At 39.4% G+C, this 12,958-nt stretch overlaps 1 protein-coding gene across 4 annotated transcripts in view; it reads right to left on the reverse strand.

Moving 5' to 3' along the window:
- The window catches only part of UTP4 (UTP4 small subunit processome component), a 30,239-nt gene that overhangs the window by 4,331 nt on the left and 12,950 nt on the right, over positions 1 to 12,958 (reverse strand). For all 4 annotated transcript variants that reach the window (XM_019756799.2, XM_019756779.2, XM_019756789.2 and 1 more), the window contains exons 7-14: positions 10,392 to 10,563; positions 10,193 to 10,284; positions 8,878 to 8,974; positions 8,037 to 8,101; positions 6,798 to 6,920; positions 6,234 to 6,390; positions 1,026 to 1,132; positions 94 to 189 (exon numbers count right to left, since the gene is read on the reverse strand). In XM_019756799.2, coding sequence (XP_019612358.2) covers positions 94 to 189; positions 1,026 to 1,132; positions 6,234 to 6,390; positions 6,798 to 6,920; positions 8,037 to 8,101; positions 8,878 to 8,974; positions 10,193 to 10,284; positions 10,392 to 10,563 — 909 coding nt within the window. The remainder of the gene's footprint in view (positions 1 to 93; positions 190 to 1,025; positions 1,133 to 6,233; positions 6,391 to 6,797; positions 6,921 to 8,036; positions 8,102 to 8,877; positions 8,975 to 10,192; positions 10,285 to 10,391; positions 10,564 to 12,958) is intronic.

Below are 12,958 nucleotides of genomic sequence, written 5' to 3' on the forward strand. Positions count from 1 at the left end.
CTTTCAAAGAAAGGGTCTTCCAAAATTGTCATTATCTCAATTTCTAAGTTACCATCCAGCAGGAAAGAATTAGAAAGCACTGGAATCTCTTACCTGCTGGTCAGAATGAGCGATGACCAGGTTGTTCGTATTGGGGGCGATGGCCAGAGCAGTCACAGGGAAATTGTAAGCAGGGACTGTGCAGTGAAGCTGGGAAGAAATATCAGACATAAAAGGCGAGTCTATGTGACATCCGTGTGATCTGCTCATAAACATGTCACCAAACAGAGACTCTATAGCTCTACACTGGATTTAAAAGAAATCAATGCCTAGCCATGGACATTTATGTATGATTGCAAGGCACGTGCACCACTACAGCAGAACGCTTTTAAATGCCAGGCAAGGCTCAAAGAGCAAGCAGTATATGCTCTTGCTACCGTGCAATAAAGATTAAGTTGTGTAGTTAGTAGGCAAACCCATGTTGTAGTTAAATGTTGCAGTTTGATATTGGTCTATGAACTTTTACTGCTTATTGTAAGTTTTGGGTAGTCCTTATCTGACTTTTATGATGAAGATGAGGACTTGTAAGGAATCATTAGTGATGCCATGTGTGAATGACAGTACCATGACTGATTAGTGAAAAATATTTTCCTGCTACTCCTTTGTCAAATTTCTGGTTCTGTTTAATTTTAAAAATACCTTGAGATTACAAGGCAAGCTATTAAAAATTGTTATTATGTCTAACTATTCATTGGGTAAATCAGGATTTTCCTCTCCAAAATACAGAAACAACCTGGATGTGGATTCATCACCCATAAATACTTAATTTCAAATTTCTGTGCACGAATGGTTTCACTGTCCCCATTGACTGATTTTAACGTGACAGATTATAGCTTTTGGATTCTAAACAAGTAAAACAGGAAAAATTCTTGGATAGAAAACAAAACAAAAGCCTAGTAATTTTCCAGGCCATACCAATCGGCCTCGAGTCTTGTAATTGCAGGGTTAACGTCCTCCTGTTTGCTACGATTAAACTCAAAGCTCACCTTTAGACGTTTTACGTCGTACACGTGGACTCCAGCACTGGTGCCTGACGCAGCAAGCCAATTCCCATCGGGACTGACTGCCAAAAGGCACATGGACTCCACGGTCCCTGTGAGGAGGGAGCAACAGTTACATCAGTGTCCACAGCCAGCCCTGCCCTGGAGATGATGGCAAAAGCCAATCAAACCCTCAGTTTTAAATTACTGATGGGATAATTTCTTGATAATTTTGCAAATAAGTTCTAGATAAGTTAATCTGTTTATTACTTTCATTTAATTAGCCATCCTTCATGTTAAAGAGGAGCCAGAAAGATAAACCTGAAGGTATCACTTGCTCAGGCTTGAGTGAGACCCTACCTACTATGAGAAAGACTTAGGGTAACAGCAACCACTAAAATCTATACTTTGTTTCAAACTCCTTTCCTAACAAATAATTTTTCATCCAAGTTATGGACAAACAGCCAATTCAACTGGCTTGAAGCATACCTTTAATTTACTAGGTGCCTGCTGTATATTTAGCACTAAGGGAGCATGGGCACAGATGAGGCATCTTTGTCATCAAGGGACTTTAAACCAAACTGGCAACATGAAGACTCATGTGGCATAAAAATCATATACTCTGTCTAGTGAACACACAATGCAATATACAGATGATGTATTATAAATGTCCACTTGAAAGCTACATAATTTTACTAACCAATGTCACCCCAAGAAATTTAATAAAAATTTTTAAAAAAGAAAAAAATTCATAGTGATGCTATGTGCCAAAATATGTACTGCACATAACACCCCCAAACAATAAAAAAGCTTAAAACAAGGCATAAACCAGATGCTAAAGGATGGGTGAGGTGGGTAGAGAAGGATTAGAGAACGTGAGCTAAGTAACAAGGACTGAAATACACAGGTTAGAGGGCTGTGAAGAAACTAGCTTGATTATAAGGGGGAAGTGAGATGAGAGAAGAGGAAAAAATAAAATTATATACATAATGTAGAACCCAATTTTAAGGGGTATGCTAAATGCAAGATAAGAAGTCTAAGTTTTATAATAAAAACATATACAGATACTCAATAAAAACTGGTGGTTTACTTTAGCTGATTCCTAACTTGTATGTTTCATTTCCTGAATGCTTCTGTAGCAGCTTACAAACAGTGAGAGTTAAAAGTTGATTTTCCATGCTGATGGAGTCTAAATGACAGTGAAGCCACTATAATCCAGGGCAAGGGAGACGGTAAAGGCACAAGGGAAGTATCTAACGTAAACTGGGTACTAAGTCCTCAATAATTAACTCAGCAAGTGAGCTATACAGTCACTCATTCACGCATACTCATGTTCTCAAAGAACATGGAAAAATGGTCATGAACATTATATGACAGATAATGAAACTGTATGTATAAGTTCATCTTGATAAAAACAACCAAAAAGATATCTGAGTCTCCATCAAGCTGGCTAACACCAATCAATCACCTCACCCTGGTGATTCCCTGAGACCCCACCTCACGCAACTTGTGGACCCACCCAAGATGCTTCCAGTGGCTTTCCTGTATAAATGGCCTGTTTTGGCTCATGCTGCAGTAGATTTCCTAAAATCTCTCAAAGGTTCACAAGCCCAAAGCAAGTAGCATCTGGCCTTGGCATGCCCGGTACCTCTTATTAGGCAACCCCAAGCCCAACACTATCAGCAGCCAGCCTCGATTCCCAGCTTAGGCTCTCTCAGGCACCTCCAAGTCCAGCACACTGGCAACCATCTGCAGATCACTTTGCAGCTCACACCAAATGGCCCTGGGCAGGGAACAGGTTGGCGGGCAACAGATCCCCTCCCAAGAGGCCCCAGAACCAACACACCCAGTGGCCAGCCTCACACCACACCAGAGTACCACCCAACCACCTCCACAAATGACACACCCAAAGAATAGACTGTGCAGGCACTAGAGCCCTGCTAAAGTGAATCCTGCTCTGTAGGGTCAGCCCCTGCACAACAGCTCCTCCACTATAATCCCAGCCAGTCCTCACAACCAATCAGCCTGAGGGTCAATCCCTCCCATTAACATGCAAACAGCAACCAAGGCTCAATTACAAGAAGGTACACACAACCCACACAAAGAACACCTGGAGCACTTTGCTCGGGTGACCAGGGAGACAGTGCCACTGGTCCCACAGGATACCTACTACATAAGGCCACTCTACTAAGACCAGGAGATATAGCAGCTCTATCTAATACATAGAAACATAAACAGGGAGGCAGCCAAAATGGGGAGACAAAAAAACATGTCCCAAATGAAAGAACAGAACTAAGTTCCAGAAAGAGAAACAAACAAAATGAACACAATCTACCAGATGCAGAATTCGAAACACTGATTATATGGATGCTCAATGATCTCAATGAGAACTTCAACAAAGAAATAGGAAACATAAAAATGGAGATAGAAAACATAAAAAAGAACCAATCAGAAATGAAAAATACAATAACTGAAATAAAGAATACATTAGAGGCAATCAACAGATTAGATGAAGCAGAAGATCGAATAGTAATTTAAAAGATAAGGTAGCAGAAAACACCCAATCAGAACAGCAACAAGAGCAAAGAATAAAAAAAAAATGAGGATAGGGGCCGCCCCGGTGGCTCAGGTGGTTGGAGCTCTGTGCTCCTAACTCCGAAGGCTGCCAGTTCGATTCCCACATGGGCCAGTGGGCTCTCAACCACAAGGTTGCCAGTTCAATTCCTCAAGTCCCGCAAGGGATGGCGGGCTCCGCCCCCTGCAACTAAGATTGAACATGGCACCTTGAGCTGAGCTGCCTCCCGATGGCTCAGTTGGTTGGAGCGCAGGCTCTCAACCACAAGGTTGCCAGTTCGATTCCTCGAGTCCCGCAAGGGATGGTAGGCAGCGCCCCCTGCAACTAAAATTGAACACAGCACCTTGAGCTGAGCTGCTGCTGAGCTCCCAGATGGCTCAGTCGGTTGGAGTGCGTCCTCTCAACCACAAGGTTTCCTGTTCGACTCCCGCAAGGGATGGTGGGCTGTGCCCCCTGCAACTAGCAACGGCAACTGGACCTGGAGCTGAGCTGCGTCCTCCACAACTAAGACTGAAACGACAACAACTTGACTTGGAAAAAAGTCCTGGAAGTACATACTGTTCCCCAATGAAGTCCTGTTCCCCTTCCCCAATAAAATCTTTAAAAAAAAAAATGAGGATAGTTTAAGGGGCCTATGGGACAACATCAAGTGTACCAATATACACATAACAGAGGTACCAGAAGAAGAGAGAGAGCAAGGAACTGAAAAATCTGAAGAAATAATGACAGAAAACTTCCCTAGCCTGAAGGAAACAGGCATACAAGCCCAGGAAGCGCAGAGTCCCAAACGTGATGAATCCAAAGAGGCCCACACCAAGACCCATAGTAATTAAAATGCCAAAGGTTAAAGACAAACAGAAAATTTTAAAAGAAGACAAAAGCAGTTAGTAACTTACAAAGGAGTTCTCATAAGACTGTCAGCTGATTTCTCAACAGAAACTATGAAGGCCAGAAGGGATTGGCGTGAAATATTCAAAGTGATGAAAACCTAGGGGCTACAACCAAAGGTATCCTACCCGACAAAGGTATCATTTAGAATCAGACAGATAAAGAGTTTCCCAGACAAAAAAAAGCTAAAGGAGTTCATCATCAACAAACCAGTATTACAAGGAATGTTAAAGGCACTTCTTTAAGGAGAAAATAAAAAATAGAAAATATGAATAATAAAATGGCAATAACTACACAGCTATCCACAATTACATTTAAATGTAAATGGATTAAATGTTCCAATCAAGACAGTGTGCACTGTCTAATAAAAAATAAAAACAAACAAACCTGAAAAAAAAAAAAGACATAGGGTAGCTGAATGAGTAAGAAAAAAGAAGACCCTTACATATGCTGCCTACAAGGGACTCACTTCAGATTGAAAGACATACAGACCGACAGTAGTAAAAGGATGGACAAAGATACTTCAAGAAAATGGAAATGAAGGAAGAAAAAAAAAACGGGTAGCAATACTTATTATCAGACAAAATTGACTTTAAAACAAAAGCTATAACAAGAGAAAAAGGACCCAGTAATCCCACTTCTGGGTATTTATCCAAAGAAACCCAAAACACTACTTGGAAGGAACATGTACATCTAAATGTTCATTGCATCATTGTTTACAACAGCCAAGATACGGAGGCAACCTGAGTGTCCATCAATGGACAAATGGATGAAGAAGAGGTGGTATATATATGCAATGGAATATTACACAGCCATAAAAATTTTGCCATCTGCAGCAACATAGATGAACCTATTGTGCTGAGTTGAGTAAGTCAGACAGAGAAAAATAAATGCCATGATTTCACTTATATGTGGACTCTAAAGAACAAAATAAACACACAAAACAGAAACAAACTCATAGATGCAGAGAACATTTTGATGGTTGCCTCATGGGAAGGGGTTTGTGGGTATGGGTGCAAAGGGGGAAGGGATTAAGAAGTACAAATTGGTAGTTACAAAATAGCCATGGGGATGTAAAGTACAGCATAGGGAATACAGTCAATAATATTATAGTAACTATGTATGATGTCAGATGGGTACTAGATTTATCAGGGTGATCACATCATAAGTTATATAAATGTCTAACCACTGTGTTGTAGACTGGAAACCAATATAATATCATATGCCACCTATACTTGAAAAACGTTTTAAATTATAAAAAAATAAATTAAATAAATTTTTAAAAATCTTTAATTTTCTTTCTAACTAGTGGGATTTTTCTCCTTTTCCTTTGGTATTTGTGAGGTAATTACACCTGAATAAGAAAACAAACATGTCCATAAAATACCTATGTACAAACATATACTGGAAATACACAAAAATATTAATAGTAGTCATTTCTGAGTGCCAGGGTTACAAATGACTTTGACTTTCTTCTTGCTAACAGAAACACTACTAAGGGTGATGAAACTTCTCTGGCTCCAAATAAGGAATCAAAAGCCCAGTGAGAAAAGAGTAGGTGTGAGGATCTCATCAAGCGTTTTCATGTGCTAGATATCTCCTCCTACTTTAAATTGCAAACATATGAGTGAATGTTTGCAGGGCGGAGAAAAGCATTAGTGAACCCGTAACAATGAATGAGGTTTAAAAGAAAAAAAAAGATACATCAGAGACTGAAAATTCTCTCTCATGGCCAGTTAGCAAATTCCTACCTGACTGAGGCTGGAAAGTATGCAGGTGCTTGAAGCTTCCTTCCAAGAGCCGAATGACATGTAGAGACCCTTGATTTGATGCCACAAAGAGCTTTGTTGAATCTTCAGAAAACAAAATTTGAAGGGCAGAGCGAAGGAATGCTGGCATTTTTGAAACCTTGGGGTGAACCAGTAGTAAAAACCAGAAAGAGAAAGAAGTGAGACCATCCAAAATAGAGGCCATCAAAAATAATCACAGCCAGGTTTAAATTACTCGTTCATTAATGCTTCTTGTCTCTAAGGAAGCCAGTTGACCAAGAGCCTGGAACTGACACGCCCACTGTACCCTCTACAGCACCCTCCTTTATCTCTTCAAAAGCCTAAATTTTACTGACACTTTCTGGCGTTTCCCTACTCCAAAAACAAAATCAAATCAAAGTGGAAATAAAAGACTTTTTTGTAACAGCTATCTCCAAATAGCTTCCACTGAGCAAGGATTCATATTCCACTTTCATTCCCACCTCACACAAAACCCACACTTATGAATTTTCTTCTTGTTCAAACAGACATTCGGTTATCACTTACCCTTTGGAGGCTTATGCTGTCATGTTCATAATTCAACCGATAGAGAAAAAACCGAGAAGCTGTAGAATAGGCTATCCAACTTCCACATGGGGAGATACAGCTGCAAATAATGTTCTCGGGACCCTGGCAATGTTAGGAATCAGGATGAATGTTCAAGTAAAACTTTACAACAAAGTTCACAGAGACATGAATCCCCAAGCTATCACCACTCTGGACATATCCACAAATGTCTACACATAATCCTGACACTCATATGCTGTTTGTCACTATGATTATTTCAGAATAAATAATCTAAATGGTGTGGCTTTGATTTCCACAACCAAGAACAGAGGTCTATGAATACTGTGAACTAACCTCAGCCCTTTGCATACTTCACAAATAGCTTCATACTAAACCCTAACTTTAGAAACCTGAGCAGAGAGGCATTTAATGCAGGAAAGCTTGGGAGACGAGGTGACTTAGAGAACTAATTTTCTGTTTTGTCCATGATAATCTGCTTTAAAGACCTCTAAGAAATAGTAAGCCAAAAAATTTGCAGAAAAGGAAAAATAAAATAACATAATTCAAAAACTCATGAAATACATCTTAATGTATATACATATATATGTATACACACATATTCTCACAGAAAAAGATCTGGAAGGATATATAGCTAATCAATTAACAATGATTATTTCAGGAAAGGGGATTAGAATTAAAGAGGTGGACAAGGATACAAACTAGCAATACTGTTTGAATTCTTTACAGTAAGACTATTCACAAATATCTGTGTAATTAAAACAAAGATTTTTAAAAATGATACAAAGCAGTATGTATACTATATTCCCATTACTATAGAAAGGATATATATACACATGCACAGATGGGTGGAAATTTTTTCTAGAAGGATATACAAGAAACTACCGGCAGTGATTATTTCTGGAGAGTGGAACTGGGGATTTGGGTAAGAAGTGGGCTCATTTTTCATTACATAATCTTTTGTACCATTTGAATTTAAAAAAAAAATAAGCATGTTATTTTCATACTAATACCAAAATAAGAAAAACATTTCCTGTATTCGTTCATCCAATATTTTTTGAATGCCCAACTTATAACAGGAAACCCAGTTCTGTTGACACAGTACTTCAAATTATTTTAGATTTTATACAGTTTATTATGTCAACTAAGTAATCCTTAAAATTCAGAACGAGAAAAATGCTCTGGATTTCTGAGCCTGAACACACTGTTAAATTTCCTTACCTTTGTCTTGAGGTGCAGTAAATGATCTGCATCTTTAGAGAGTGGAAGGGTATCCCCATGCTTTCCTAGAACAAAAAATTTCCCTGAGGTCTTTCTTCTCAAAGAAAGGTTATTTGTATATTTTTTTCCTTCTAAAAAGTCATTCCTGGGTAGAATGAAATCTCTACCAGTGGGAAATCACAAAATTGTCTGACTTAGTAAACCCCCAGTTTTCTGGCGGTACATTTTCTTCGCTATTTGGGTGCCCCGGACACGGCCTATGGAACATCACTGATGTTCTGAGGCCCTGCCCTAGAGCCAGGTGTGTAGGTGGGTGGAAGTGGAGTTTGTGTGGCTGCGACTTCAACTTTATTTGTTCATTTTGGAACCTAAATCCTATATGGACCTAATTCAATATAAAACAACAGAACCTAACATTTCCTTAATAGGTCATACAAAAGGCCACTAGGCTGTCACCCCAGTCAGATCCATGTGAACTTCTTTTTTATACAGGGCTTTCACTACTCAACATTAAATCTTGTCACTTTTCAACATCCTGTTTTGATCCCAATCAAGCTACGCCAAACTATGATTCCACAACCCTCACTGCTACTACATCCTGCACCCCCACTGCTACCCTGTTCTGCAATAGAGTCATAAACTTTCAATAGATGATCCAGTATCCTGCTAATGATTCCAATATTCTGAAGAAAACTCCTTTGCTCCATCTTGTGGGTGGAAAAACCATAATTTCCAATGGACACAGAAAAATCTACTTCCACAGGCAGAATATCAACTGCAATTCTAATTTCTGGCTTCTCTCTCCAGTTTCCTTACTGAAAAAAACGTTCTCCCATCTTACCTGTCGCAACTGTAGATCCCAGTCGCCAAAGATCTAAGTGATGAGAAAACTGGAAGAGGAGAAGCTGCCTCTTTTTTGAACAGGAAATGAGACGTCGCTATATCCAAGAATCGAAAGTGATAAATAAGACAGGGTCATCTATTGCCTCAGTATCAGATACAGCAGCAACATTTTAGCACATTTTTTTACTGCTGAAATTCATTTGCTTGCTAAATATTTCCTACGTAGTACATGCAGGCACTATCCTAGGATCTAAGAACACACTGGTATATAACATACCTGCTGCTCTCAAGCTTATAGTCTAAAGGGTTGACACAGAATCAAACAGGCAATTACACTAAGTGTGCTAAGAATTTTAACATGGTTAAGCACCGTATGTAATGAAAAAAGTATAAAGAATATCTACTCTAGCTTCATGGGGGTAAAGACAGGAGCCCAGATGAGGTTCACTGGTAAAGTCTATTCAGGCAAAGAAGGTAGGGCAAGACGTTCCAAGCAGAGCAGTGGTGTGTGAAACAGCTCAAAGGTAAAAGAGCATTAGGGGGAATGAAAGGAATCTTTCCAAATGGCTAGATGGTGTGGGGGTATTGCAAGGGTGTGAGAGAAGAGGTGAGGACGAGGGCAGGATTGAGACATGTTTCATAAACCACACTAAGGAATTCTGTTTTTATGCTGAAGGCAATAGAGACCAACCAAAGGTGTTTAAGCATGAAGTGATGAACAAAGCTGCTTTTTGAACAGATCAATAGAGACTAGGCTGGAATGACACAAATGTAAATAAAAGAAGATCATTAACAAGCTACTATAAAGGAATCCAGGTAAAAAAAAAAGACACTGATCCAAACTAGGATAATGGTAGTGAAGACAAAGAGAAATGACTAGATTCAAGAGATAAAGAGGAGTTAGACTGAGGAAGGTTTACTGGTTGAATGAAATGTAAAAGCAGGTAGTGGGGAGAAGGGCTTTTAGCTTGGGGAGATGTCCGTTTACCTAGAAAGAAACACTGGAAGCCTGAATTTTACTCCTACCACCCAGAATAATAAAGAGCACAGCCTTAAAAACAAACTTCCCATAAACCACAGCTATCTGGAAAAGGGAATGATTTCCCCTGAAACTCAACTAGCAGTGCCGCTGTAAATCTCTTGGCCCCCACAAATGTCTTTGCAAGAGGCCTGCCTCAGAAACAGAAGAGTGAAGGTAGGTAACCACAGAAGTCCTACAGACTTATTCAGGAAGTGTGAGCTGTGCTCACAGTCTTGTGGGACAGGGGAATGGGTAGATGACAGGACAGTGGGGGTTAGGGGGTGATACTTACATGGGGAAAAGTGATTTTCCGGAGGGCAGCATCATAATTCTTTACCTCCACTTTCTCCATGAGAGGACGAATGACTAAGTGGGTGTCAGTGCCTAAGAGGCGGGTGGGGAAGAAGGCATCAAAATTAGAAAAAGTCCTGAATGAAAACAAGCAGAGCCGGGCAGAGAAGAGCAGCAGCCTGGCCGACAGCAGCACCCACCTCCGGAGATCAGCGCCGTGGGGCTGTGGGCCACAGTTCGCACGTCGTGTGTGTGATGCTGAAACGGCTTTGTCCGCACCCACTGCTTCTCGCTGCTGCTGGAAGTCACGGAGACCAGCTGAAAATGGAATATTGTCCCCTCGGCTGTGCCCACCACGAAACTGTCTTCTTGCTGAGAAATTAAATCATCAGGAAGATACACTTGAGCAAAATAGGGCCCACTTTGAAAAATATTTCCTGAGGTTGTCTATCTGGGCAGCTTAGGGGAAAACTTATGGCCAGAATTGGAAGGTAGGTGACAGGGGTCTTTTTCCTCCAGAAGCTACCAGTTCCATCATAGGAGCAAGCTCACTCATGATAACAATGCGCCCCCTACTGACACAATCAACAGTATGTACCTCAAACTCTTAACAGTGCTTTCACATGTACAAACTAGACCTCAGTAGAAATTCAACAAAAAAGATAAAACACCCAGGAATACATTTAACAAGAAATGTGCTAGGCCTACATAAGAAAAAAATTTAAGTCCTTCTAAAGGACATAAAAAACTACCTAAACAAAGAAATCAATACCATATTCTTGAATAAGAATATTTAACATGATAAAAGAGATTCACGTTCACTAAGGAAATTTGTTGAGTTTTACATAATCCAATAAAAACACTGATAGTCCTATACCTGGAACTAGAAAAAGTGTTTCTTCAATTCATATAGAAAAATAAATAAGAAAAAACAAAAAACAAACAAACCCTAAAAATCAAAACAAACCAACCAACTAATCCAAGCAAGAACAGCAATGAAAATATATACTCAAAAGATTTAGAAGCAGGGACTCAAATAGATACGTGTACACCAATATTTATAGCAGCATTATTCACAAGAGCCAAAATATGGAAAACAACCCAAATATCCATCAACAGATGCATGGATAAACTCAATGAGGTATATACATACAATGGAATATTTATTATTCAGCCCTAAAGAGGAATGAAATTCTGAGAATGCTATAACATGGATGAACTTTGAAACCATTATGCTAAGTAAAATAACCCAGACACAAAAGAACAAATATTACATGATTCCACTACACACCTCGTACATGTGGTACATAGAACAAGAAAATTCATAGGAACAGAAAATAGAACGGAGGTAACCAGGGGCTCGGAGAAGTGAGGAACAGGGAATTACTGTTTAATAGGCACAGAGTTTCTGTGGGGGATGATGAAAAAGTTCTGAAAACAAAGAGGTGGTGAATATACAACACTGTGATTGTACTTAATGCCACTGAACTGTACACTTAAAAATGGTTAAAATAGCAAGCTTTATGTTATGTATATTTTACCACAATAAAAAAATTTAAAACATAAATAACATATTGAAAGTGTAGACAGAAAAAAAATTGCAAAACTGGTAGTCAAAAGCCTGAAGTTTGCAAATCCCTGAAATTCACTATCTTCTTTTTAGAGATGAAGAGAGGGTGGGCTTAGGAGGGGAACTATTGGTCCGATCAGCATCATAAAGACCCAGGTTCCCTGGTTCCCAATTTAAGGCTTTCTCTTGCCAATATGTTGAGCATTGTGATTGTTAGTTTTAAAAGATCTTAGTTTGTCTATAATTATTTTTTAAAATTCCTCTCTATTCTCAAAACCATCTTCATTTTAACTCCTGTTTTAAAAAATATACATAACTTTGAGGAAGAAAAAAAGATCGGATGTTTTAAAGAGGAATGAGAAAAATTAGGGACCTGAATCAGCAGTCAACCAATCAAACAGTTTAAATACTACGTCAGCCTGTCAAGAAAAATGAGACGTCTGAGCACGTAGCTGCCATCAACCACATACTTTCTGTGCTAGGAACTCTGCATATGTCATATCATCTCTAGTCCTTCAAGAACTTGCAAAATTAAGCGTCATTTGCCCTATCAGGAGAAATTGTGGAAGACTTCGAAATGAGCATAAAAAGTACTGGTGTCCTGGTCTAGTGAGCCCTTTGATGGTCTGGGAGCTATTTCACAAGTCTGTAAACTATAGAAAACTGAGATTGATACAAAAAGATTCTTTTTCATAGAAATACAAAAAATTTTGCCTGGTGGAATACAACTGATTATTGCCCTGTGGACAATGAGTCTTACAACTATTTGAAATTCATTTCAGCATTCTTGATGGCTTTATATAACTGTTCTTTGAATTCTCCTTTGAAGTGCTTATAACATCTTACTGGTTCTCCCAGTTAACGAGTTACAGAAAATCTCTGACATATTTCCATTTCACGTTTGTATGAGTCATGATCTTACCTCCCCCCCCTCCCCGCCCCAATCATTTAATAGACCTTTACACAGATAAGGAAACTTGTACTTCAAGAGGTTTAGAGACATGACAAAGACACATGGGCACCTGCCTCCAAAGCCTTTGCTTTGGGCACACCACACCCCCTCAACCTTGTGCCAACTATCTTTGAGGTCATGCTGGAGAAGGAAGGAAAATATATCTGAAAAACAGCACATAAGGTGGCCAAGACCAGTCTCCCCTTCACCTCCTCTAAGGATGCTAATTGAAAACCATTAGCCCA

This window comes from Rhinolophus sinicus, linkage group LG11, assembly GCF_036562045.2.
Source record: "Rhinolophus sinicus isolate RSC01 linkage group LG11, ASM3656204v1, whole genome shotgun sequence".
In the NCBI taxonomy this organism is placed as follows: domain Eukaryota; kingdom Metazoa; phylum Chordata; class Mammalia; order Chiroptera; family Rhinolophidae; genus Rhinolophus; species Rhinolophus sinicus.